This window comes from Panthera pardus, unplaced genomic scaffold, assembly GCF_024362965.1.
Source record: "Panthera pardus isolate Hobbes unplaced genomic scaffold, ASM2436296v1 HiC_scaffold_11, whole genome shotgun sequence".
NCBI classification, from domain to species: Eukaryota; Metazoa; Chordata; class Mammalia; order Carnivora; family Felidae; genus Panthera; species Panthera pardus.
In genome coordinates this window covers 43,837,043-43,864,035 of record NW_026526666.1, presented here as the reverse complement: position 1 = coordinate 43,864,035, position 26,993 = coordinate 43,837,043, and the positions used below count along the sequence as shown (strand labels likewise).

The 26,993-nt window shown below is 36.8% G+C and overlaps 1 protein-coding gene across 5 annotated transcripts in view; it reads right to left on the bottom strand.

Moving 5' to 3' along the window:
- Positions 1 to 26,993, bottom strand: part of SLC44A5 (solute carrier family 44 member 5) — a 377,137-nt gene that overhangs the window by 308,703 nt on the left and 41,441 nt on the right. For 2 of the 5 annotated variants that reach the window (XM_019448852.2, XM_053893793.1), the window contains exon 1: positions 12,714 to 13,252. The exons of 1 other annotated variant lie outside the window; for it this stretch is intronic. Coding sequence is in view for 3 of the 4 variants with exons in the window: in XM_053893793.1 (XP_053749768.1) it covers positions 12,714 to 12,726 (13 nt within the window). In the remaining variant the exon portion in view is untranslated. Of the gene's footprint in view, positions 1 to 12,713; positions 13,253 to 26,993 lie in introns of those variants that run through there. 2 more of the 5 variants (XM_053893795.1, XM_053893804.1) reach the window with 1 other exon arrangement.

Here is a 26,993-nt window from a genome sequence, read left to right as displayed (position 1 = left end):
AGAACCCAGGAGTTTATGTTAAATTTTGCATAATAATTTTTCTAAATAGCATTTCAAAATATTTAAGCACTTACAGACAATGGTTACACTAGATTTGATTACCAAGGATCACTATCTGTATTAGAGATTATGACAATTATATACCCAGAAGCATCTATTATGTAGAATGAAATGAAGGGCAAAAAGATTAAGATGCAAATTTTATGCAGTGATAAAGAAAAAGCAGTCAACCATTGTGGTCCTTGAAAATAACTATGTAAACATTTTAGTTAATTATTTGTTATAGAAATAAATTATAATTTTGCTGTCAATGTATTTCAGGTTTTTATAGTTATGTTTCTAATGTGTTTTTGATATTTACTGTATAATTATTTCAATAATAACTGTCATGGTTTTTTAATGTTGAAATCATGTGTTGTTTAATTTTTGTACTCGAATTCAAATTCTTTGACATTAAATATGTGATGCTTCTAAAAAAAGAAAAGTTAAGCTTTTGAGCATTTGAAAGGATATCCAAATCAAAAATACTTTTCATTGGCTTATTAACAGAAAAGAAAAAAAATAAAAGTAATGTTGCTTACTGCCCAAACTAAGAGTATAGTTAAGAAACCACCTTCATTCCACTTACTACTAAGAGTAGTGAATATACTGCTACCAAAAAGAAAAAGGAAATGTGAAACTTCATGTGAAGGATACATAAAAATAAAATAAAGTGCTATCTAAAATATAGGTAGTTTATTGGTGAGTGTGATTTAAAATCGAATGCTTTCTGAGTTAAAGAATGTGGGATAATCAACATGTCAGTGTTAAAATAGGCCATAAATTTTCAAAAGAGGCATCAATGGAAATAAACTGTGAAAAACCAATTTTGGACAGTCCTAATCTAAAACAACCTTAGTTCTCAAATGTATCTGTTCATTTGCTTCTTTTTATTTCTAACTATAAATTTGCTGACAGATGTTGTGGCTCATTATTGTCAATTAAATTTCTGTCTATCTTCTTTGTTTATCCAGTAATCACTCACAGTCATACCCTCTGATTTCATTCCTACCACAAATAAACTTCAGTGTGTTACCAGTGACCCCAGCATTTTCCAGTATGTTCTTCTCATTTCTATCAGACATCATAACTAGCAACTGACTCTTAAAAGTTTTTTCCAGACCAGCACTGACAGAAGCCACACCTATCCTATAACTCTATCCAATAGATTTCAGCCAAGGAAAGTGAATCAGAAATGAAGTCACATAAAAGGTTAGGCATTTGAACAGCTAAGTAATGGATATTAAATTTAGGAAATATAAGATAGTTTCCTGCCCAGGATCTTTCAGAATATCTTATGTCTGGAACGCTAATTATAGCAAAGGGACTATTACAACTTTACCAAGATGTGCTGCACAAAATAGTAACATGGAAAGATGCCCCCCAAACTGACTTCCATGATCAGTAAATGTAGAAGCAGCTGTACAATATAGCTTTTCTCTTGGACATTCAGAAAGTTCATTAGCATATTAAAAGATAAAAGAAGTCTGGCCATAAAGAAACTTGTTTAGCTTTGTTTAACTGGTATTTGTCAAATCTTTTTGACCACTGAACACCTATGAAGATCCTAGAGAAGTGGTATCCCAAATAGACTTAAGGAAAAGCTGACCTGCCCTGCCATTCATATGTGCTGCTTTTTCTTGACCCCCCCTAGGGCTACCCCTTAGGACCCCCCAGGGGACCTGGGCATTAGTCATATGATGCCCTAGAACAGTGCTTCTTAAACTTGTATGTGTACACAGCTCTCTAGGGATTTTGTAAAAATGTAGATTCTGATTCAGTAGGTCTGCAGTAGGCCTGGAGAGTCTGCATTTCTTTTTTTTTTTTTTTTAATTTTTTTGTGTTTATGTATTTTTGAGAGAGAGAGAGAAAGTGAGCAGAGGAGGGGAAGAGAGAGGGAGACACAGAATCTGAAGCAGGCTCCAGGCTCCCAGCTGTCAGCAGAGAATACAATGTGAGGGGTGGGGGGTGGGATGGGGCTCGAATTCATGAATGTGAGATCAGGACCTGAGCGGAAGTCAGACACTTAACTGACTGAACCTCCCAGGCTCCCCTGGAGAGTCTGCATTTCTAACAAGGCTTCAGATAATGCTGATGCTGCTGTTCTCCATCACATTTTGAGTATCAAGTCTCTACAGGGCCACTGCAGTAGGAAAATCATCACATCTCTAATCTCTTCATCTTATCCTTCCTAATAATAAATCCTCCTAAAATATTGATCTTAGGGTCGTAAGTTCAAGCCCCATATGGGTATGGACATTTCTTAAAAATAAAATCTTTAAAATCAATCAATCAATCAGTCAGTCAGTCAATCATACATACATACATACATACTTTCAATATCTATCACTTTGCTGGTCAAAAACTTTCAGAGGTTCCCTATTCCCTTCTATGTTAGTGATTCAACAATAGATGTTTATTAAAACTTTACTCTGTGGCAAATAGATACACAGCCCCTGACTTACAGTTGAGAAGCAAGTAGGTGAGTAAGAAACAATATGCAGACTCTTGGTGGGAATGCAAACTGGTGTGGCCACTCTGGAAAACAGTATGGAGGTTCCTCAAAAAATTAAAAATAGAACTACCCTACAACCCAGCAATTGCCCTACTAGGCATTTATCCATGGGGTACAGGTGTGCTGTTTCAAAGGGACACATGCACCCCCATGTTTATAGCAGCACTATCAACAATAGCCAAAGTATGGAAAGAGCTCAAATTTCCATCGATGGATGAATGGATAAAGAAGATGTGGTATATATATACAATGCAGTATTACTTGGCAATCATAAAGAATGAAATCTTGCCAGTTTGCAATTACATGGATGGAATTAGAGGGTATTATGCTAAGCGAAATTAGTCAGAGAAAGACAAATATCATATGACTTCATTCATATTAGGACTTTAAGATACAGAACAGATGAACATAAGGGAAGAGAAGTAAAAATAATATAAAAACAGGAAGGGGGACAAAACATAAGAGACAAATTTGAAGAACAAACAGAGGGTTATTGGAGAGGTGTGGGAGGGGGGGCTAAATGGGTAATGGGCATTAAGAAATATACTCCTGAAATCACTGTTGCATTCTATGTTAACTAACTCGGATGTAAATTTAAAAAATAAATTAAATTAAATGGTAAAAAAAAAGAAATTACAACTGAAAATAAGTTTCTCTTATTTTCTGATGGTTACCAGAGGGGAGGTAGGTGGCGGAGGATGGGTGAAATAGGTGATGGGGATTAAGGAAGGCACTTGTGATGAGCACTCGGTGATGGAAGTGTCGAATCACTGTATTGTGTACCTGAAACTAATATTATACTGTATGTTAATTAACTGGAATTTAAATAAAAAATTTTAAAAAAGATTTAAAAAAAAAGAAAAAAACAATGTGCAGAATGCTAAGAGCCCAAACAAGAAGGGAATAACTAATTTCTTGAGACCTCTGTTTCTTCATCTATAAAATGAAGGTTAAACTAGACTCGTGGTATTTCATCCTCCATGTACATTGCAATCACTCATATCATCCTAATACAGAGTCTCAGCCCAGACCAATGAAATGCTGGCTGTCAGTACCCCACATTCAATAGGGAATAGCAGCTCTTAAAATTTCCCCAGGTGCAGACAAGTTTGAGAACCAATGGACTAACCAATGCTTCCCAAAGTGTTGCCCGACTATCAGTATCACCTGGAAACTTGTTAGAACGACAATTCTCGGGCGTCATTTCAGACCCAGTGAATCAGAAACTCTGGAAGCAGGGTAAAGAAACCCGGGTTTTAACCAGCTTTCTGGGTGATTTTGATACACTGTGAAAACCACTGGATTAGATAATCAGCAAATTTCTCTCTAGGTCTAAAATGGTATCATTCTTTGACCTCAAACAGCCTTTTCAAGGACTTTTGTTATCCATTCTTTATAGACTAATAGCATAAGCTCTGAAACTAGACTTCCCAGGTTTAAATCCCAACTCCTACACTTAATTTTAGTTCTCTGGGTTTTAGGTTCTCATCTATAAAATGAAGATAATGTAGTACCTTTTCCCACAGAGTTGCTATGAAAATTAATGATTTTGTATATGTAACTCACTTAGTAGAGTGCCTGAGAAGTGTTTCAAGTCATTACTCAATTGTCACTCTCACATTGAGTACTTCACAGCCACTCTGTCCAAAACTGCAACCCACTACTACAATTCCCTTTCCCCTCCTCTGGTTTATATTTCTCCTTTGCAATTATTACTCTGTAACATGTATCTCACTTGATGCTTTGTTTATTATCTGCCTTGTCCCACTAAGATGTAAACTCTATAAAATCAAGGATTTTCCCATTTTGCTAAGAGTTGTATCCCCAGTGTCTAGTGCAGGGTCTGGCACATTGGAAGTACTCAACTGGTGGGATGAATGGGTGAATAAATGTTAATATTATCAATATTAATATTATTAGCAATCCAAATTCTTCTTATTGAAACACAATAGCTTAAACTTCTTGTTTATTGTTCTAAATTGTGCTTATATCTTATTACATGCTTTATTAAAATTCTGTCTCATACCTAACAATGCCCTTTTATTAACTTCTGCTCAATACTTCTTCAATATTACCTGACAACTCTGATGGCTTCAGCCCTCTAACTCTCTGAATATCTACACAGTGTTACTGTCTATACAATTTAACACCTATTGATCTTAATTAATTATCAATGGAATGAGTAAGTTCTAAGAAATTTACTGAAAGAGGCTGCATCTGTCATGCAACAAGCATTCATGAAAAATTAGAGAGGAAAGGAATCATGGGAAAACTTACCATTAATTAGTTATGTAATCCTCAAATAACAAAAATGGTGCTCTACCTTTTACAAAGTACCTTTATATACATCAGCTAGTTTTGGCTAGGTGATCTCAAAGACTATGTCTCCTTGCTTTCAAATTTTCAAAATGTCTTCAAGTATGGGGAGACCATTTTTTGAAGTGAAAAGTTAAGAATAAATCATGAAAGTCAAAATTGAAGCAGATAATGACCCAAGAAGTTGTTAAGTTCAGGGATAGTAAATCAGATCAGTGGTTTTCTTGCCACCTACCCCCCCCCCCCCCCATACTCCTGTCAGTCAGGTCTGGAAGAGGCCCACCATTATCTCCAATGCAGCCCTCTAGGCAGCCATTACCAACTGATCAGAGCTAACAGAGAAGGGGTTTGAGCTAACATTTGCCATCCTAACCTAGTCTAATCATCTTGGTGAAAGCAAACAAAACTGATGCTAAGAAATTTAAAGTGACTCATCTGGTCACATAGATGGTAGCAGATCAAGACCAGAACCAGCCTCCTGACTCCCCTCCAGGATTCTCCCCACTGCTTTTCCTCATTTATTTCTGAAATTCAGGATTTAAATTTCTATTCTAAAGCAATCAAAACACAGAAAGCAAACCTTTGGCAGAGAGTTTTCATATTAATGCTCATGAATATAACGTTGAAATCAAAAATGACAGTTTTGAGTCAAGTGATAGACAGAGTTGGTTAGTCTGTTATTTTTCAGTTGGGTTTATTTACCGAAGCCTAGAATGTGTCATGACTGGAAATAGACAAAACAGATTATTTTAATTCCACTGTCCTAGAAAAAGAAAAGGAAAATAGTTTTCATTAATAGGAACTGGGCTCAAATCCAGTCCCAAAATAACTTATACTACTGAATCAACTTTTTAAAGGTGACATTTCTCTCATTAATGGGCATGCACTATTATAAATATAGTTTAATCACTAAATTTAAATTACAAGAAAAACATATTTGAAGGAATATGAAAAAATAAGAGATAATGGAGAGAAATAGACATCTATTTTAATATAAATAATGGCCATTTCCTCATCATGGAAATTGTGCTCACATTTTAGAATTATAATTTTCCAGATCCTCTCCCTAAAGCAGTTTCCTAATATTGCAATCACCTTTGCAACTCAGTTGGAATGAAACTGACTTGTCAAATTTTACCCAGCCAATTGATAAGTCTGTCTTGATTAACTCTCATTTTTAGTTATACTGTAATTGAAGCTGCTTTTTTGGGAGAAACCATCATCTAACACAGTTAGAAATTGCCCCTGGCACTGTCTGCATTACCCAAGAAAACCAGGACAGCAAATGGCAGTTCTGTTACCTCACAGAGTTAATCCATTTTAGCAACTATGTTACTTAGTTGCAAGGTAACAGCTGTTGGCCCCATAGCTTATCCTTTCACCCTGAGAAAGTGAGCCCAGCTCTTATTTGAGGGTAGGATGAGGACAGTAGCAAGCACACAGAATTTCTTCTCTTCAACATGGACCCTGGCACCATGCCATAGGGGAAGGAGTGAATGCTTGAAACAGGTAGAGTTTCAGGGCCTATACTGCCTATACTGAATGCAGTTCAGGGCCTATACTGCCCCTGCTCCACAAAAAAGGGCAGTCAGCTCCAGGGTTCTCCTGGGGTCTGGATATACACAGGAACAATCCATGTGGGTCTCAGGAAAACCTAGCCACAAACTGATGCTTGCTAGGAGAGCCCTGGAAAACTGGAGTGATTTTCACCTCAACCCTCTTTGTCAGTTGAGATCACTGGTGGTCCATGATTTCGGTCAGAACAAGAATGAAACCAAGAGCTCTAGTCAGACCCCATCATGTTGGCCCAGGCATGGGTCCTTTAGGCAAACAGGATAGTCAAGACAAATCATGACTTCTAGAAAGAAGAACAATAGTTCCCAAGGAATGTTTGTGAAATACTGGAACACTCTGCTTTCTGGCTTAGGTATTCCAAAAATGCAGAGATCGCTTGCCCTGCAGCACGTTATTATTATTATTATTATTATTAGTTTTAGTTTTAGTTTTTATTTATTTATTTTTAAGAGAGACAGAGACAGTGTGAGTGGGGGAGGGACAGAGAGAGAGAGAGAGAGAGAGAGAGAGAGAGAGAGAGAGAGAATCCCAAGCAGCCTCCACGCTGCCAGAGCAGAGACCAATGCGGTGCTGGAACCCATGAAACTGAGATCATGACCTGAGTAGAAACCAAGAGTCGGACACACAACCAACTGAGCCACCGAGGTGCCCCTCCCTGCAGAACGTTATTGAATCATTTTTTAAATCAACCCACTTTCTTATCTGGAAAAGGGACAAGTACCCTGCCTAACTTAGAAGAAATTACTTTAGCTGGCATCATAGACATCATTCACAATGTGGAAGATCCCTTAAACACTACTATTTACATTTTTAAAACTCAAATTCCTTGAAAACTTGCTGTATGCTGGCTGATCCAACACAGTAAATAGAGAATAAATTTGAGTTGGAAAGACTTGCCTTGGAATTAGTTTTGTCATTCCTAGCTCTGTGACCATGAACAAGTTACTATCGTTGAGTCCTAGGTTTCTCTTTTATAAAATAATCATAATAAAATGCATTTCACAGTGTAGTTCTGAAGATGACATGAAAAGCATAGGAAGTGGCATAAACATGCCTGCCCCATGAGAAAAAATAAGTAAATTTCTTCCCCTATTTCCTTTTTTCTTACAAAAAAAAATCCATGTTAAAATGCCTTTGGATGTCGTATATGGCTTAAAAATTTAAATAACATGCCAATGTTTGGATAAGTCTATGAACTGTAGCTTATGTAACTAACTTGAAGCAACTAATATTCATATATGTAATTACATATAAAATTTCAATGAATAACTGCAGTCGTCTAGTTGAACAATTCAAATTGGTAGCATAATCTGGATTTCTTTTTCCAGAAATATATTGCAACTTTATTTTTCTTCCTACCAATCCCATTATGTTAGGAGAGAAAGAGGCACAATTTACCCCTCCTCAGTTGAATAATAGCAATATTTTATGGCCTCTTTCCCATGGAGTCTTCTTTTTTTGTGTTAGATTGACATGTATCTCTCAAAATATGTCTGCTAATCTGTCTTCCAGAGCCTGCTTATGGGCCTCTAATATTACAAATATAGCAGAGCAGTGTTTGGAGCAAATATGTATAGTCTTGCAAAAAAAAAAGAGGGGGGGAGGGAAGAAAGGTATGTTTGATGCATTTAAATAGTAACGGTACCATGGCCAAGAACAACAGCAGGCTTGTCCATCTGTCCATCATGAAACTGAGTTGTGCCTACTAGTTATCAACAGGAGGTGGCCATGTGGGCATCACACTAAAATAGAAACTCTGTCACTCAGAAGACAAGGTGAGGAGGGAAAAAAGGATTAACTATTTCAGAATCAATTTCTGGGTTAGAATGATGAATACAAAGAATTGCTCCATGTTTCTTATTCACAGACTATAAATTTTTATTCATTCTTTTACTCATTCATTAAAGATCTTCTGGGTGCTTTTTAAAATTTTTTAATGATTATTTATTTTGGAGAGAGAGGGACAGAGCACAAGCAGGGGACGGGCAGAGAAAGAGGGAGACACAGAATCTGAAGCAGGCTCCAGGCTCTGAGCTGTCAGCACAGAGCCAGATGTGGGGCTCAAACTCACGAGCTATGAGGTCATGACCTGAGCCAAAGTCAGACACTCAACCGACTGAGCCACCCAGGCACCTTCTGGGTGCTTTTCAGAAGCCAGACACTGTGCTATCCATTATGGATCCAGAGAATAATTTCCTGAGTTACCTGGCTGGCTCAGTCAGTATAGCATGTGAGTCTTGATCTCAGGGTCATGAGTTTGAGCCCCACGTTGGGTGTAGAGATTATTTTTTTTTTAAAAAAGAATAATTTCCTTCTTTAAGGAATTCTGTTCCATGAAAGAGACAGAGAAGTAAACAAAAAATTATAATACAGAAAGAAGACAGCCAACGTATATACAATATACAGTGGGAACCCAAAGAAAGAAGTAATTAACTATGCAAAAACATGCCAACTTTACAAATTTGTGATTCATCTTTGCACAGGAACCTTGTGAATCTCTGTAATATTTCAGTGCTGTTATATGTGCTATATAAGAGAGGTCAACCAAAGAAGTAGAATAAAAAATCTAAGAATTAACAGATAGGTCTTGATCAACTGTTTGCCTTAGGGTGGAAGAAAAAGTGTTATTGCCTTTACTTGCATTTATTGCAGTCCTTTTTTCCTTAAGTATGTATGTATCCTTAATTTTTATATGATTTTTAATCTTATTAACTCTGTCTAAATATGTCATTTTCTATTTTCTATAAGTAAGTTTGAGAGTGTGACCACTGGACAACAGATAGATACAGACATGGATACGGATGTAGATCTAGATACATTTTTAGATGTACAGGTAAATGCAGAAATAGCATCTTGGCTTCTGGAAATACGAATTATGATATAATTCTTAAATTTTACAGTAAAGCATTTTCTTTAAGGCAGTTTCCTAACAGAAGAGTGAATATAAGGCATCGCATTTATTGGCATTTAGCAAAATTAAAATGTTAAGGCAAAAAAATCTTCAGTGTGCTTTAAGACCTACTATAAAGACCTCCTTTCAATTGCAGAAATGAATAAGGAGTGAATTGAGGCACTCACATTTAAGCTAAAGTAGAAAGTCTCAGTAAACTCTCAGCTTGAAAGTCCAATTTGAGGGGCGCCTGGATAGCTCAGTCGGTTAAGTGTCCGACTTCGGCTCAGGTCATGATCTTGTGGTTCACGAGTTCGAGCCCCGTGTTGGGCTCTGTGTTGACAGCTCAGAGCCTGGAGCCTGCTTCCGATTCTGTGTCTCCCTCTCTCTCTGACCCTCCCCCCATTCATGCTCTTTCTCTCTCTGGAAACATAAAATTCACATCAGTTTCACATCAGGTGAAATTTGTTACTCCTCTCTGAGGCAATTTTTGGTGCTAGACCATTTACCCATTGGTTATCTCTGGCATTGGCATTTCTCTTTGTTGTCCCTGAAGCCATGTACCTCCTACAGCTACATGCATAAAAATACTGTCGTTCCTTTCCATGACCCTGCCCCCCAGTTACAGGAGCTAAAGGCACATTCTGGAAATACAGCATGAGGCATTAGCACCAGGTACTAGCACCAGGCTTACCCAGAGTCTGGGTCCGCCTTAAAGAACCCACTCCAAAGAGTAACAACCATCACTCTCCGTGCCTCTGTCCTGATGTCCTGTCCTGGTGGCCACCAAACTGAAATGCCCTATCCCCTGACAAATTCAAAAGAACATAGTCACATTGTTACTAATACACATCAATCAATCTGACAAACACAAAAGTTTTAAATTTTATCTCTCGACTTTTATCTCAATTTTAGACACATAATCAGCCTTTTTTACATGCCAAAATTTCATTTGTACATTACATGTATATAATGAAAACCCCAGTGCCCATATAGAGATATTTGTTTAATGGTTTTATTCTGTCTGTCAATTCTGTATAAGTAATTCTCGGTCACTGCTCTTGATGTGTTTCTCTTACTATGAAACCAAGCACAGCTTCACAGGTAATTTTGTTTACTGAATATTCTGTACTGATGGTGGTGGTGTGGGTGATGTTGCAGCTTCTCAGCTCTACTTTAAAAAGTGTAGAAGTGTTTGGGGCGCCCGGGTGGCTCAGTCAAATATCTGACTGTTGATCTCAGCTCAGGTCATGACCTCAAGGCTTGTGAGTTCAAGCCCTGCACTGGGCTCTGTGCTAATGGTATGGAATCTGCATGGGATTCTGTCTCTTCTTCTCTCTGCCCCTCCCCTGCTTATGCTCTCTCTCACTCTCTGTCAAAACAAATAAATAAACTCAAGAAATATTTTTAAACAAAATAAATAAAATAAAATAAAACACAAAGTGTACAAGTGCTGCCCTATGAATGGACACGTTTTTGCCAAGATCTGTGCTATTTCCTATGACTTTTGTCATAGATTTCTAATCATCATAGTTTTTTTCATTCTTTACATCTGTTAAAACTTTCCCAAAAGTGGGATTAAAAAATAAAGAGAAAGACGTTCTTACAAAATGAGTTGAGTGATGACTCAAGCCTAAGGAGTTTGACTTATAAATGCCATAGAGAAAGGCAATTATTCATTTACGGTCTAAGGCCTGCAAGCTGCTTGACATCAAATGGAAGTCAATCGAAGCATCAAGTAGTAGAAGTGAAAAAAAAGGTGGATGTTACTGTGAATGAAATGGTTTCTTTCTGATGGTGGAAGTTGTGATGTCTTTTCTAGATTATCAGATAGCCAATATTTATAAAAGAGAGATAAATATTAAATGAGCAACAGGGAAAAGGGCTAGGTAATACTCAACTTACAAGTGCATCATGGGTCCACAACTCCAGGAACATGCCAATTGTTTACCTTTGAGAAATTATTTTCCCTTAAACCACTGTTGTACATGGCAGCAATGTTTTGCTCTTAGCTCACACGAGCCAAAATAAACTACAATGTAGTTGAAGTACAATGTGGCCGGAATAATTCTACCTCAAATACACTCAGGCATTTGTAACACAATTCTGAATCACAATTTGTGAACAACCATAAAACCACCATTTCATCAGCATATACATACTACTTCTCAGGTACTGTGCCAATACACTCCTTACCTTGGTCTGTGAAATAATTACTGTTATTCTCTTTTACAGACAGATGAGCAAACAGGCCTAAAAGACTAATTTTCCCCAGATATGTGTATGTTAATAACATTATATAACTGCATGAAAGAAAATGTCCTTTAAACTGGCTATTCCCCAGTGTTCATAGTTTAGGCACAACTGTAATCCCCACTCAGCGGATAACTTCTGGATGTACAATCCCCTGTAACACACTCATAGAAGCAGGGGTTCCTATTAGTGACCAGCCACACAATGCAATGCATTTACAGCCTTCAGGAACCTTATGTAGATTTAGATACATTATTGGGCCATTTTTAAGCATCTTGTTAAATCTTTAGATCCTATGTTTAATAACCCTTTTAATCTTCTTAAAATACGCAGCCAAAGATCAAAGCTGCTGTTTCAAGTTCCACATTGTATATCTTCCATTTTAGTTTGTACTTATGCAGCATTTTACTTTTTGTTCATAGCTAGGAATAAATTTTCCTTCATGAAGGAGTAAAATTTGCACTTAAAGAAAACAGCATTCATTTTCAATAAACATTCACTAAGTAACCACCTTTTCCAAAGTTAAAGGCTAGGTCTGAAGAGGGCAAAAAAAGTGGATGAGACCTGGTCTGTGCCTACCAGGGGCTTAAAACCTAATTCTGGAGATAGAGATATAGGAATGAGGGTTAAAATTTGAAGGGAAGCCCCATGGTCCCTCTCCAAGGAACACCTGACAGCATTTTGCTTACTTCTCTAAGGAGCAAGCTCTGGGCATGTCACAATATGAGAAAGGGGCTGAAAACAATAATCCTCTAAAATAAATGTTAAAGATTCTGCTTATAGCAATAACTCTTCAGGTAGAACGACACAGGGGAAAGGGAGCAGCTTCAGAAGTGACTTGAATATTCATGAGGATGTGCTTTTACTAACTGCATAGCCCCCACTCACCAAATCTACCCCAGAATCACTGCTATAGGGAGGATCCAGACGCAGAAGGAGAGGATGAGATGGGAGGTCTTGAGATGGGAAAAGATTGAGAACCATAATGTCTAACATGCTGCAGTTTTTCAGGTACAGCTCCCAATGTGTATATTCATTTTTCTATCATCCTTATTTAATATTGAACAAATAATATTTTACACAAAAGTCCAGATCGAGAGGGACTTAATTCGAGTAGGTGATTACCTTCGTCACTCATAAAGAGGCTGTATCTTCAGAAGGTGGCCTGAATCACTGCACAGTTGAGCTGCTTAAAAGAAGTCTGTGATAAAAACAAGTATGGAGATGGTTATCTAAAGCAAATGATTTTAACTTATTAAAAACGAACATTTTGGGAATATTCTCACAACTACACTTTACACTCCCTAAAAACCTAGAGAATTAGCCTAATTCTCTTCTAACACATAAAATACTACAGGTATCTACTCTCTGCAGGAAACTGTTTTCTTCTTTACTATACTGAAATAAAATTCTCACTGCCTCCTAAATCCTGGTCCTTATTTTTATTATCTACTCTCACACTTCACATCTACCTGTAAGATGCATGCCTAACCAGTTGATATCTCTATCCTGTCTTCTGCTTATATGCAACCTTTTTTCAACACTCCCATTTATGGTTTTATGCGTATCTGCCAAATTGGTGGTAGATGGCATTTTTCTTTTCAGTTTAGCTCTGTGTTTCCTAATTTTAGGTCAAGTATTTTAATGATCTTACAACACATAACTTATTGTAAAAATTTGTTATAAAAAAGCATTTTTAAAAAAATTTTTTTAACATTTATTCATTTTTGAGAGTGAGAGAGACAAGAGCATGAGCAAGGGAGGGGCAGAGAGAGAGGGAGACACAGAATCCGAAGCAGGCTACAGGCTCCGAGCTGTCAGCACAGGGCCCCACGTGGGGCTTGAACTCACAGACTGCAAGATCATGACCTGAGCTGAAGTCAGATGCTTAACCAACTGAGCCACCCAGGCACCCCAAAAAAGCATTTTTTAATGAAAAGGAAAAGCTAATTTTACCATGTAGACATCACTACTAAAATGTGGTCATTTTTTCTGTCACTCCTTTTTTTTTTTAAGTTTTTTAATTTACTTTGAGAGAGATTGAAACAGCACAAAGTGGGGGGGGGGGGGGGGGAGGGCAGTGCAGAGAGAAAGGGAGAGAGAGAATCCCAAGCAGACTCCACACTGCCACCATAGAGCTCGGTGCCAGGCTCAAACCCACGAAGCCATGAAATCATGAGATCATGACCTGAGTCAAAACCAAGAGTTGGATGCTTAACCTACTGAGCTACCCAGGCCCGCCTGTCAGTCATTTTTCTATATATGTTTTGTAACTTTTTATTTTGAAATAATTTTAGACTTACAGAAAAGTTCCAAAAACAGTATAGACAGTTCTTGTATACCCTTCACCCAGCTTCTCCTACTGTTAACATCTTCCATTACAACAGAATAATTATCAAAATCTTCTATGCATATTTTGACAAGATTGAGATCATACTTTTTGTTCAATCCTTCTTATATTTCATGATAGCATAAGCATTTCTAACATTTAAAAATTTTCAAAAAAATAAAAACTATTATTTTATTGTCCAAGTAATGTCCTATTTCATCAATGCATATTTTACTTAAATATTTCCATATTGTTGGACAATTAGATTACTTGGTAATTTCTTCTTTCATTAAAAAAATCCTTATCAACACAGGTTATAATTTTTTAAAATATCTACCAATTTTATAGGTCAAAAAATGGTCTTGGGGCACCTGGGTGGCTCAGTCGGTTAAGCATCCAAAGTCGGTTAAGCATCCAATTCTTGATTTCAGCTCAGGTCATGATCTCATGGTTGGTGAGATGGAGCTTCATGTCAGGTTCTCATGTCAGGTTCTGCGCTGACAGCACGGAGCCTGCTTGGGTTTTCCCTCTCCCTCTCTCTCTGCCTCTCCTGTGCTCATGGTCTCTCTCTCTCTCTCTCTCTCTCTCTCAAAATAAAAAACTTAAAAAAGAAATGGTCTCTCATTTGAAGTGCTTTTTTTCGTTACTATTGAAAGTGAACATTTTAAATGTTTGCTAGTTATTTTTATTTCATCTTTTGGAAATTATTTAGGTTCTTTTTGTCTATGTACTTACAGATGTCTGAATATATTACTTACAAATTTGTGTAAAGCTTGCATATTAAGAATATTAAGCTTTGACTCAAAGATTACAAATATTTTTACTGTTTAATAATTGCATTTTAATTATTTGTTTTGTATTCATTTTGGTAATCCCAAACAATTTTGCTAATTGAAAACAAAATGTCCCTTTTATAGCAATACTTTGTAAACTGAGATCCACCAACTATTAAGCATCTTGAAGATATGACTCTTGGGAATTATGGGAATTTATTTCCTTAAAAAAATATTCATATATTATTCAAATTTGACAAACACTGAAATAGGTATAATGGTCAAAAGAGAAACCCCAGGTTATAATAAGACGTCATGTCATACAAAATAAAAAGTTCATGAAAGGATCAACTTGCATTTCACATTCTTTAGGGTTGATTATATTATACTATTTTAATGTCTTAAAAATATCCAGAACTGGGGTGCCTGGGTGGCTCAGTCGGTTGAGTGACCAACTTCAGCTCAGGTCATAATCTCACGGTTCACGGGTTCAAGCCCCGCGTCGGGCTCTGTGCTGACGCTTGCTTTGGATTCTGTGTCTCCCTCTCTGCTCCTCCCCTGGTCACACTCTGTCTCTCTCTCTCTCTCAAAAATAAAGACTTTAAAAAAAATTCAAAAAAACTATTCAGAACTAAACTGTAAATTAAAAACTAATTTCTTTTTTATTACCACAAACTAAAAATCAGAAAGCTATATTACACTTCAGCAACACCAAATTGCTTAAGAGCCCCCAAATAGCCTGTGCTTTTGTACATCTCCCGCCTCTACCCTTGCTGTTCTCTTTGCTTGTACTCTCTACCATCCCTCCCCTTCCACCCAGTGGGAAACTCCTGGGCCTCACTGCCATTCCCTCTATCATGCCACTCCCTCCTCCCCATTGTCTTAACTATTGCATCTCCTAACTTCTGTAACTTCTCTCTGTTTGCTTTTGCTGTCACATATTAAATTTGCCTTTATAGCTGTCCTTCTTCCCCGATTGTCAGTAATGTAAGAATAGGAGAGTCAGGTCAGCCATCACTGTAGCCCCAGTGCCTAACAAAGTTCCTGATGTATAATAGGAGCCCCATTAGTGTTTATAAAATGAATCAAATTATCCATATAAGGTAACAGTCTTCTGGGAGAGTTGTAAGAAACTCAACTCTGTGTCTCGATTATACTGATAAATGCTACTGCAAGTTCATCTACCAACTGTGCTATCAGTTCTGTCTCATATGGTCCACAGTTTCTCTTTGGCACTGTCACAATTGATTTCTATTCAGTGACAGTGACTCAAGCAGAAAAGAGCACCTTTCCTCAGGCAGATGAGAATCACTCATTTTCCCCCTCTAATGGTTTATGTTGAATAATTTCAAACTTACAGAGGAGTTGCAAGCATAAAACAAAGAACTGTTGCATACTCCTCAACCAGATTCACCAATTGTTATCATTTTGACATATTTGATGTCTTTCTCATTACACACACACACACATAATGTATAACATAATGTGTAACCTTATAACATCGTAATGCATAACATCAGGAATCAAATCTCAGTTTATCTGTCACTGGTCATATTAACTTTGATGACCCAATAAGGTAGTGTCAGCCAGATTTCTCCTTTATAGACTACCATTTCTCACTTTGCAATTAATAACTAATCTCTGGAGAGGTATTTTGATAATATATGTCATTCGTCTTCAGGCTTTTATCACCCATTGATTATTCTCCTGAATCAATTCTTTCCACAACAGTTCCAAAATGGTGATGAAAATGAACTAGCCAGGAAAAGCAATGGAAAGAGTATTTCAGGCCAAAAAATAGCAAGTGTGAATACTCTAAAAAGGGTTAGTGAGTTGGCAGAACTAAATGGAAATCAGTGGGACTGGAATATATTGAGGGAAGAAAAAAAATGCTTAAATGAGAAAGGACAGGCAGATTATGTAAATCTTTGTGCACCAAGGGAAGGAATTTGGATTATAATTGTGATGCTTTTAAGTGGGAAACCACATGATTTTCATTTTTAAAAGATTACTCTGGCAAAGTGAAAACAGGTATTCAAACAAAAATAGGTACACAAACATTCATAACACAATTATTCATCATAGTCAAAAGTGGAAACAACCTAAATGTCCATCAACAGATGAATGGATAAACAACATGTGGTATATCCATGCAAGGGAATACTACTCAGCCATAAAAAATGAAGCACCAATACATGGATGAACCTTGAAAACATTATGCCAAGAGAAAGAAGCCAGGCATAAAAGGTCACAAAAGTACAACTCCATTTATATGAAATGTCTGGAATGGGCAAATTCATAGAGACAGAAAGTAGACCAGTGGTTTTCAGAGGCTGAAGGAAGGAGAATGGGAAGTGACTGATCAATGGATGAGGATCCTTTTTGAAAATGAACTGGAATTACTGATGGTTGCGATACATTGTGAATGTACAAAAAGCCACTTAATTACACACTTTTAAAATTGTTAAGATGATGAATTTTATGTTACGTGAATTTGACCTCCAAAAGGAAAAAGCCCACACTTTGGACAATAAATTGGTTTGTAGGGGAGGAAGCTAGTTACTGCAGAGGGAGTCCATAACTGCTCTAGAGCAATGACAGCAGAGGCAGAGAAAATGGGAAAGATCAACTGCATATTTGGGAAGTAAAATTTACAGGATTTGCTTACATCTGTAACTGAGGGGGACAGAGAGGTCTAGAAGTATTCAGAAGCTTCAGATTTGGAAGATGAACATGTTTTAAGAAATGAAGAGTTCAACTTCAGACATGTTAGCCATGAGATGCCTCAACCCAATCTGGACTATCCTATGTTACAAAAATTTCACTTTCTGGGGTGCCTGGGTGGCTCAGTCAGTTAAGTGTCTGTCAACAGCCCAGGTCATGATGTCACAGTTGATGAGTCTGAGCCCCTCATCAGGTTCTGCACTGGTAGTGTGGAGCCTGTTTGGGATTTTCTCTCTCTCCCTCTCTCTCTCTCTGTCCCTTCCTACTTGTACTCTCTCTCTCTAAAAATAAATTTTAAAAATTTCACTTTGTAGTATATTACTTTAACTTTTCTAGACTTGTTTCCTCATCTATAAAACAGGAATACTAATGGTATTTACCTCAGATGGTTGTTCTTAGAATTAATTTAGGTAATTTATAGAAAGCTCTTATCACAATTTCTAACACATAATAAATCTTCAATCACTGTTTGAGATTACTCTTATTATAATCTTTGTCCTGATTATTATACTTATTCTATATGCTGCCTATCTGTTCCTCCTTCCAGCACCTACAGATGCTTGGCTGGTTGTGAGCAGTCTCAGACCCTCCCAATCTGCTCTGTCTTGTTCCATCTGAGTCCACAACTGGCCATTATTGGAGACGTATTGACAGAGGGACCTGACTGACTGAAAGTAATATTCAGATCCCTTAGACAGGCAAGTACCTTTCTATGGTGGAGAAGGCACACTGGGCTCAAATAATGGCATAACAATTTCCTTATTAAAAGCATCCAACTCATTTTCTTCTACTTTTATACTTCCTTAGCATCTTCCTGTCCTTAATATTTTTTTCCAAGCTTTCTTCCCATGGGGAAAATATGTGCTAACAAACTGACATGAATATTCTAGTCTACTTGGCAGTTAATTTCTTCATAGAGACCTGTAAATTGATGTTCTTCTGGCTTATAATCAGACTCATAGGTTTAGTTACAAGGAATCAATATGCCTGAGCCTCTTAACCTCTGAGTGACCATATAATAACCCAGAGGTTATTAACCTGAAAGCTGTGTCAGACTCTAGGTGATGATAGTCACTATGACGCACATACTATAACACTAGGCTGAAATAGTCATCCAGATATAAAAATACAATATTTCACAGAGTAGTGGTAAGCATTAAATGAGTTAATATATATATTAAAGTGCCCTGGCACGTTAGGCTCTCAATAAACATTAGTTTATGTTTTTAATTTTAAATGCAATATATTACATATATTTTTATATGCAAACCATATGCAATCCAGTAGGAAGAAAAATCCAAGTTTGAAAAATTTACAGATGAACTGAAATGAAACCGATTTTTTTTCCCTACTTCATCCCAATCTATCCTTAACCCTCCCTTTTCTAGTTTCCTTTTTAGTGTTTTCTCATTTCTGTAACTACTTTTGCAGTTGGCTGTCTTCATAGTTTATCACTCAGCAATGCTTGGAGGATTAATGCCAATAAAAGTGGTATCTGAAAATAACCTTATATATTCTGAGGAATAATTTACTCACAAGCTCTGTTATCTTGGGCAAGTCACTAAGCCTAAATACGTGACTGTGTCTCATCAGTCAGTAACTGTGCCTCATCAGCCCATCCTATAAAGTCTCTTAGTGTTCCTTCCATGTCTAATATTCATAAACTATATTCACTACTGAATCCTTAGCACTTAAGCACAAAGTAGGTGTTATTGACATTTATGTTGATGATTGTATGGATAGATGTTAGGGCTATATTTTGTTCAAAAATCTGATAAATAAGCCCATTTTTTACAATAAAGAAGATGGAAACCAGTCACTAGTTATCCATAAAAGTTTAAAGTTCTTGTATAAAGAAAAATGATTGACAAAAAGCCCATTGACTGATGGTAAAGAACAAACTCTCATGTAGGTTTTCAATATGCCAATCTCAACGCCATTATGATGGGTGAGTGAACAAGTGGGTGGATTGATGGATCAATAAACAAAATCCTTTATACAAAAAATATACTTTAAAAATATACTTTTTTTTAAAGCATGAATTTCCCAGCCAGCAATTTTTTCATTGGGGCTTTTTTCCCCATATCAGAATACCAGAAAGCCTTGCTCGCAATAACTATCCCTCTGGAGTTTCTGTCACGTTTAAGAAATGATGACACCATTCAATACTGATTATAATAACAGGATGTAAGTGGAGCTTCCGTTTATGGCTCTTTGATTTTGTAGTGGCATATTTACTTTCTAGAAATGATCTTTAGCTCTCTATCTCACCTGTTCCATATTTGTGACTGTGAAATAATTATAAATGATAACCTTCCCACCTCTTTTGCCTTTGTTAACAAACAATTTAAAGAATATGGGGGATCGGGGCCCCTGGTTGGCTCAGTCGGTTAAGCGGCTGACTTTGGCTCAGGTCATGATCTTGTGGTTCAGTCTGTGAGTTCGAACCCTGCATCGGGCTGACAGCTTAGAGCCTGGAGCCTGTTTCAGATTCTTTGTTTCCCTCTATCTCTGCCCCTCCCCCGCTCATGCTCTCTCTCTCTCTGTCTCTCAAAAATAAATAAACGTTAAAAAAATTTTTTAAGAATTTGGGGGATTTTTAAAAATTCAATTTAAATCTATTACTGCTGGTATATAACAAAAAAAACAGGACAACAGTTTGAAAATTAACAAATCAGTTCAAGAATGAGAAAACAATCTTACAGAAGTTTCGTTGTCTTTTCTAATAAAACCCACATGTTTCCAGAAAAAGTATTAGAACTATATTTCTGTTTTGTTTTTTCTTTTATCCATAATCACTGTAGCCTAAATGAAATTATATTTTCTAGACTTCAGTTCCCCTCAGTTCAATTTAGTTCAATTTAACAAACATTATAGACTCCCTGCTGGGGCCAGCCACTATGCCAGGTTATTAGGAGTCAAAGATTAATAGGACTATTTTCTAACTCATGAAGTTCATAGCTTAATTAGTACGTTATTTTTTGTTTGTTTTTCAAAGCCTCTGTTCCATTCCAATTTCAACCAGAATTGCTCTGCTTTTACCAGTTGTATGTTTTGGAGGTTGACTTAAGATATTACTGTTTTGAGACATTTAAAAAGTCACTGATCTAGAGGCAGCAACAGACATTTAAATAAATATAATGCAGTGTTCTACAAGTAACAACGGTGTTTTCTCAGCCTGGGTTCCCCAGAATACAGGACCTAAGACAAAGGAGTATGATTCAGAGGATAAGAGTTAAGAAAGAGGGAACAAAGCAGAAAAAGAAGGAGTCAAAAAAAGATTCATTATTGAGTTGACTAGCTGTATAGATGGCTGGATACTCATCCTTAAAGAACACCTCCTGGGGGAAAAAAGCTGAAATCGTCTGTCCATTACTCTGCTCCTCACTAATCAAGAGTGTTCCCTCAGGGCATTACGCCCCATCACTCCTGGGTTGCACATGCATGAGACGCGGCAAAATCCCAGAGGTGTCCCCTGCTACTTCGCTATCCAGTAAAGAAGCCATGGGGATGTGGGGCGGGAAACAGTGAGAGGTAAAAGTGCACAGGCCTGAGGCAAGGTACTGTCAGGCCGTACCTGCATGAAGATGGACAGCATTTTCACAGATATTGTCACAGCAGTCATGGGTTGGAGTAAGAAGGCCAAGAGAATTTGAATGGGGCACAAGAAGCATCTGAACAAGTATATAAACAGAAGTAGAGCAGAGTAGAGAATAATTAATTCTCTGGAAGGAGAAGGGCCAGGAAAAGTTTCACAAACAATTCCTCAGAAAAGTTCTTCAAATGGCAAAAGGGGGTAGGTATTTCAAACAGAAAGAACAATATATATATGTATGTATATAATGTATGTATATGTATATATGTATATGTATATATATGTATATGTATGTATATATAATGTATATATGTATACAATATTTCTTTAGAAGTAACAACAGCAAGACAATTGTACAAGAACCTCAAGTAATAGTAAGAGCGCTGTCAAATTTACTCCTGAACTATAAAAACGTGCTATCTAAAATTTTTAGTACTTGATAAAATGTAACACAAATCTTCAAATCACTTTGCCAAAGATCAAGCATGTTGGTTACGGAGACATATCAGTTATTTTCCGTTGGAGATTTCAGACTGCTGCCAAGAAACTAGCACATTGAACTAAAACCAACAGAAGTGGGTATTCAAAATGGGCACAGTTTACTACCCTTTGTCATCTATGAGCATGGCACTTGCACATTGTTGAGTTGCTATTCCACTCAGAGAAAAGGAAACGTTCATATATAAATCCTGCCTTAATACTACTGGTTAGCTACTTTTTAAAAAGAAAAGAATTAAAGATCATATTCAGAAAATCCCCAAACTTTCATATAGAATTACAGGACGTGAGCTATATATAATTTTTCTTGTTATGATCAACAATTTTGTGATATTTTGATGGAGGTCCTGAGACCTCAATATTGAGTCAGTATCATAAAACCAACACTGTCTAATCTGAGAAAAATATTCATGTGGAATCAAACTCATCCAAAGGGAAGGAAAGTGCAGACTGATCTTGATCACACATTCCCCCCGCCCCCCAAAAAAATCAACAAAATATAAAATAACTCCCCCTCCTCCTCCTCCCTCTCCCCTTTATTTCTCCTCCTCCTCCTCCTCCTCCTCCTCCTCCTCCTCCTCCTCCTCCTTCTTCTTCTTCTTCTATTATTCTTATTATTATTACTATTATTCATTGTAACTATTATTATTAAATAAAATTCATAAACTCACTGACAGAGATTCAAGATTACTGAAAGGATCAGGAACTCACTATATAAACATTAAGTGTTTACCAACAATCTGCCAGTTCAGACAACAGTACCCACCACAGATAGATGTGCAGACACTGACTTGCTCACAAGAGCAGCTATCTACTGAAAAGAAGTCTTACAAACACAACACCATAGGGAAATAAGACTGTATTATTCTTAAAGTGTTAAATGAACTGTACAGAGTCTTAGAAACTAGCAATAAATAAATAGTTCCTGACAAGTATTAATTGTCTGACTCAGACAAGAGTAATACAAAATAGTAATGAGTAGTCAAGGAAAAGAAAGCAGAACTGGAACAGGGTTTTTAAATGATGGACAAAATTTGAATTAGAAAAGAACAGAACCATTTAAGTGCTAGGAACTACATAAGCCAAAGCATAAGCTGGAAACACATACAGGTCGTGGGAGTTGGCTGGGTCACAAAAAAGATAGCACTGACTTTCATGGTCAGTTAGCACCAAGCACTGGGTATGATAATGTTGGACAGTTAAGTTAGGGGCACTGAGTATTATATGGAGAAGTCTGAATCTGATCTAGTGAGCAGTAGGGAGTGACTGGATGTAATAAAGGAGAAATAAATGGTCAATATACAGATGAAGACACCTACAAGAATCATAGTAAGTCTCAAGTTTGAGGGGAAACCTGTGAGGAAAATGCTAAAGCTTTGATGGATGTGAGAGAGGAACCAATATATCAGTAACTTATAGCAAACAAAAGAGATAGGGAGTGATTTCCAGATAGCATGCAATTCAAATGAGATTCTGAGGATCTGTGATACAGGGAGCAGGAGAGAATGAATAACACCCACTCTAGGAAGCCCCATGGGAAACTGTCCTTGTGGAACAATCAGGTTTCTGAAACAGCAAGGAAATAATAGAGGAAACATTCTATGGACTGAGGAGTTGGAGAAGTTGGTCATGGGATCTAATGAAAATTAAATGAGTAATTTAGATAAAGTGCATAACACATAAATGATTTAATGACACATTCAAGGCCAGTGTTAAACCTCACCCCCACAATCTTACAGGGAAGGGAATCTTATTACTCTTAAAACTACTACCTCATTGCATTACCATCCATACTTCTACTGAGTGGCTTGCTTGATCAGGCCACTTCAAATCAAAGTACTTTCGTAGACATTTAACCCCTTATCCCAAAACATCCTTTCAAATATAACGAAATTATTCATGATTATTTATGATATAACTTCAGAAAAGTTGCCAATCCCTGAATTCATCCATGCTTAGCACTTTGTATAGTGCCCAGCATAAAGTAGGTGCTTAGTGACTACACATTCAAATGTTTATTACATGAAATCAAAAGCACAAGTGAAAAAAGAAAAGCTAGATACATTGGATGTCATCTAAATTTACTTTTTTGTGCTGCAAATGATACAATCAAGAAAGTGAAAAGACATTGTATGTCAGCTATACTCAATTTTTAAAGAAGAATGTGAAAAGACAACTCACAGAATGGGAGAAAATATTTGCAAATTATATATCTGATAAAGGACTTGCATCCAGGATGTATAAAGAACTTTACAACTCAATAATAAAAAGACTGTCCAATTAAAAAATAGACAATGGCTTGAATAGATATTTATCCAAGAAGATATGCATATGGCCAATAAGCACATGAAAAGATATTCAACATCATTAGTCATTACGGAAATGTAAATCAAAAATACAATGAGGGGTGCCTGGGTGGCTCAGTTGGTTAAGCGTCCAACTCTTAGTTTCGGCTCAGGTCATGATCTCATGGTTCCTGAATGCAAGCTCCACGCTGGGCTGGGCACTGCCAGTGCAGAGACTGCTTGGGATTCTCTCTCTCCTTCTCTCTCTGTCCTCACTCTCTATCTCTCTTAAAATAAATAAACTTTAAAAAAAAAAAAAAAACTACAACGAGTACAGCTTTACATCTTAAGTGACTATAATAAAAAAGGCAATAACAAAGAGCTAGTGAGGATATGGAGAAATTGGAACCCTTAGACATTGCTGATAAGAATGTAAAATGAGGGGCACCTGTCTGGCTCACTCAGTAGAGCGTGGGACTCTTGATCTCAGGATCGTGAGCTCAAGCCCCAATTGGACATGGAGCTTACTTAAAAAAAAAAAAAAAAATTATAAAATGGTGCAGCCATTTTGGAAAACATTTTGAAAGTCCTCAAACAGATAAATATAGAGTTACCATGTGACCCAGCAATTCTATTCCTAGGTAGGTACCCAAGAAAAATGAAAATATATATCCAGAGAAAAACTTTTACACATGTGCTTATAGAAGGATTATTCATAATAGCCCAAAAGTAGAAACACCCAAATGTCCATCAATTGATGAATGGATAAACAAAATGTGGCATATTCCCATGCAATGTAATATTATTTGGCCACAAAAATTCTGAAATGTCCAGAACATGCAAATCCATAGAAATAGTAAATAAGTGGTAGGATTGGGGTATTTGAGGGAAAGGGGAGTGACTATTAATGGGATTGAGGTTTCTTTGAGAGGGGACAAAATGTTCTAAGATTAGATTGCGATGGGATGCCTGGATGGCTCAGTCATTTAAGCATCAGACCCTTGATTGTGCTCAGGTCACGATCTCACAGTTCATGGGTTCAAGCCCCACATCAGGCTCTATGCTGACAGTGCAGAGCCTGCTTGGGATTCTCTGTCTTTGTCTCTGTCTCTGTCTCTCTCTCTGGACATCCCCCCACCACTCACTGTATATCTCAAAATAAATAAATAAACATTTAAAGAAAAGAAAAGAAAGGAAAGGAAAGGAAAGGAAAGGAAAGGAAAGGAAAGGAAAGGAAAGGAAAGGAAAGGAAAGGAAAGGAAAGGAAAGGAAAGGAAAGGAAAAGGAAAGAAAAGAAAAGAAAAAAGAAAAGAAAAGAAAAGAAAAGAAAAGAAAAGAAAAGAAAAGAAAAGAAGATTGTGATGATGGCTGCACAATCCTATGAATATACTAAAAACAAAATTGGGGGAACCTGGGTGGCTCAGTCAGTTGAGAGACCAACTTCAACTCAGGTCATGACCTCACAATTTATAAATTCAAGCCCCGAGTTAGGCTCACTGTTGTTAACACAGTGACGACTTCAGATTTTCTGTCTGCCTCTCTCACTGCCCCTCCCCTACTCTCTCTCTTTCAAAAATAGATAAAATATAAATAGATAAATAAATAAATTAATTAATTAATTAATTAATTAATAAAAACAAAACTGGACACTAAAATGGGTTATGGTGTGGTATATGAATTAAATCTTGAAAAAGAGGTTTTATGAAAATAAAGTTTTAAAATTTTTAGCTGGTTTCTATTTGTCTCAACAAAGTTTTATCTATGATGGATTTTGTCCTCTACCTTCCTATGGCCCAAGACTGAGCAAATGCCTCCAGGGATGGAAGTAATCCCAATTTCTGCTCACTTAAACAGACTAGTCCCTCAAAATCTTTTTATCACCTACTATGAATCACTTACTATATTGACAAATGGGCCTACCTCTTATTTATATTGCTAACTTAGTTACATCTAAGATGTATACTTTCAGTGACCAAAACCTAAACCAGGTTGATAATTAGTTATATACTCAATTCTATTTAGCTACACCTAATGAAACAATTCTAATAGGGTTAAAAATCACCTCTGATTGGGGCGCCTGGGGGGCTCAGTCAGTTAAGCATCCAATTTCAGCATAGGTCATGATTTCACAGGTTGTGGGTTCGAGCCCCGCATTGGGCTCTGCTCTGACAGCTTGGAGCCTAGAGCCTGCTTCAGTTTCTGTGTCTCCTTCTCTCTCTGCCCCTACCCCCGCTTGGTCGCTGGCTCTCTCTCTCTCTCAAAAATAAACGTTAAAAAAAAATCAGCTCTGACTAAAACTACTTGAAGACTCCTATACACCTGTCCATGGGCTAATTCGACACTCTGCTAGCTATTTGATTGTGGCTTCTGGCAGCAAGCAAGACGTCAGTCTATATTTTCATGGATCACTTTTCACTGAAATCTTTTCTCTGCATGATCGAAATTTCCTATCATAATGTGTTCTTTGTAACATGTGAAAAAGTGGAGAAATCAATTATGTGTAATTAGACATGGAGTCTCACAGTATACTATTAGAGTTTATTATTAGTAAATTTCTTGACAATAGAAAAGGCAAGAATAGAAATATTACAATGAAGCTATGGTAGGGTAATTTATTCAAATTACTCTATCTTAAAAGAAATTACTTTACCCTGCTTAATTTTTTTCCTCAATAGTATTTAATGCAAATTGGCATACTTTACATGCATTTGTCATTTTATTTTATTGTCTTTCTTCTCCCAGGAAAATTTGTAAATAGTACAAGAACAGTGACTTTTCTTGTTTTACTACCATATCTTCAGCACCTATAACATACAACACTTTAGGGCTCAATATTCCCATATTGTAGGTGATCAATAAATATTTAAATAATTTATCACTTAGAAAGCATTGAAGAGTCCTATGATCCTTGGCTAAATAAAATTAAAAACAGAACATCAAATGCTTTTAAATTTTTACTATTTTATATCACATAATCCCTCCAATTTCCTGAGGACCCCAACTTTATTATGTGCAGAACAAGATTTGGCATTTTCCACACAATGAACACAAATGTTTGGGATTATCGTTTACTGTCATACTATGGTTATTTTAAATTTATTGCTTATTATTGTTGTAATTTACCATGAAGCAATGGCTATGATCTGATTCACATACAGGTTATTTCTTATCGAAAACCACATTAATGTAAGATTTTTCACG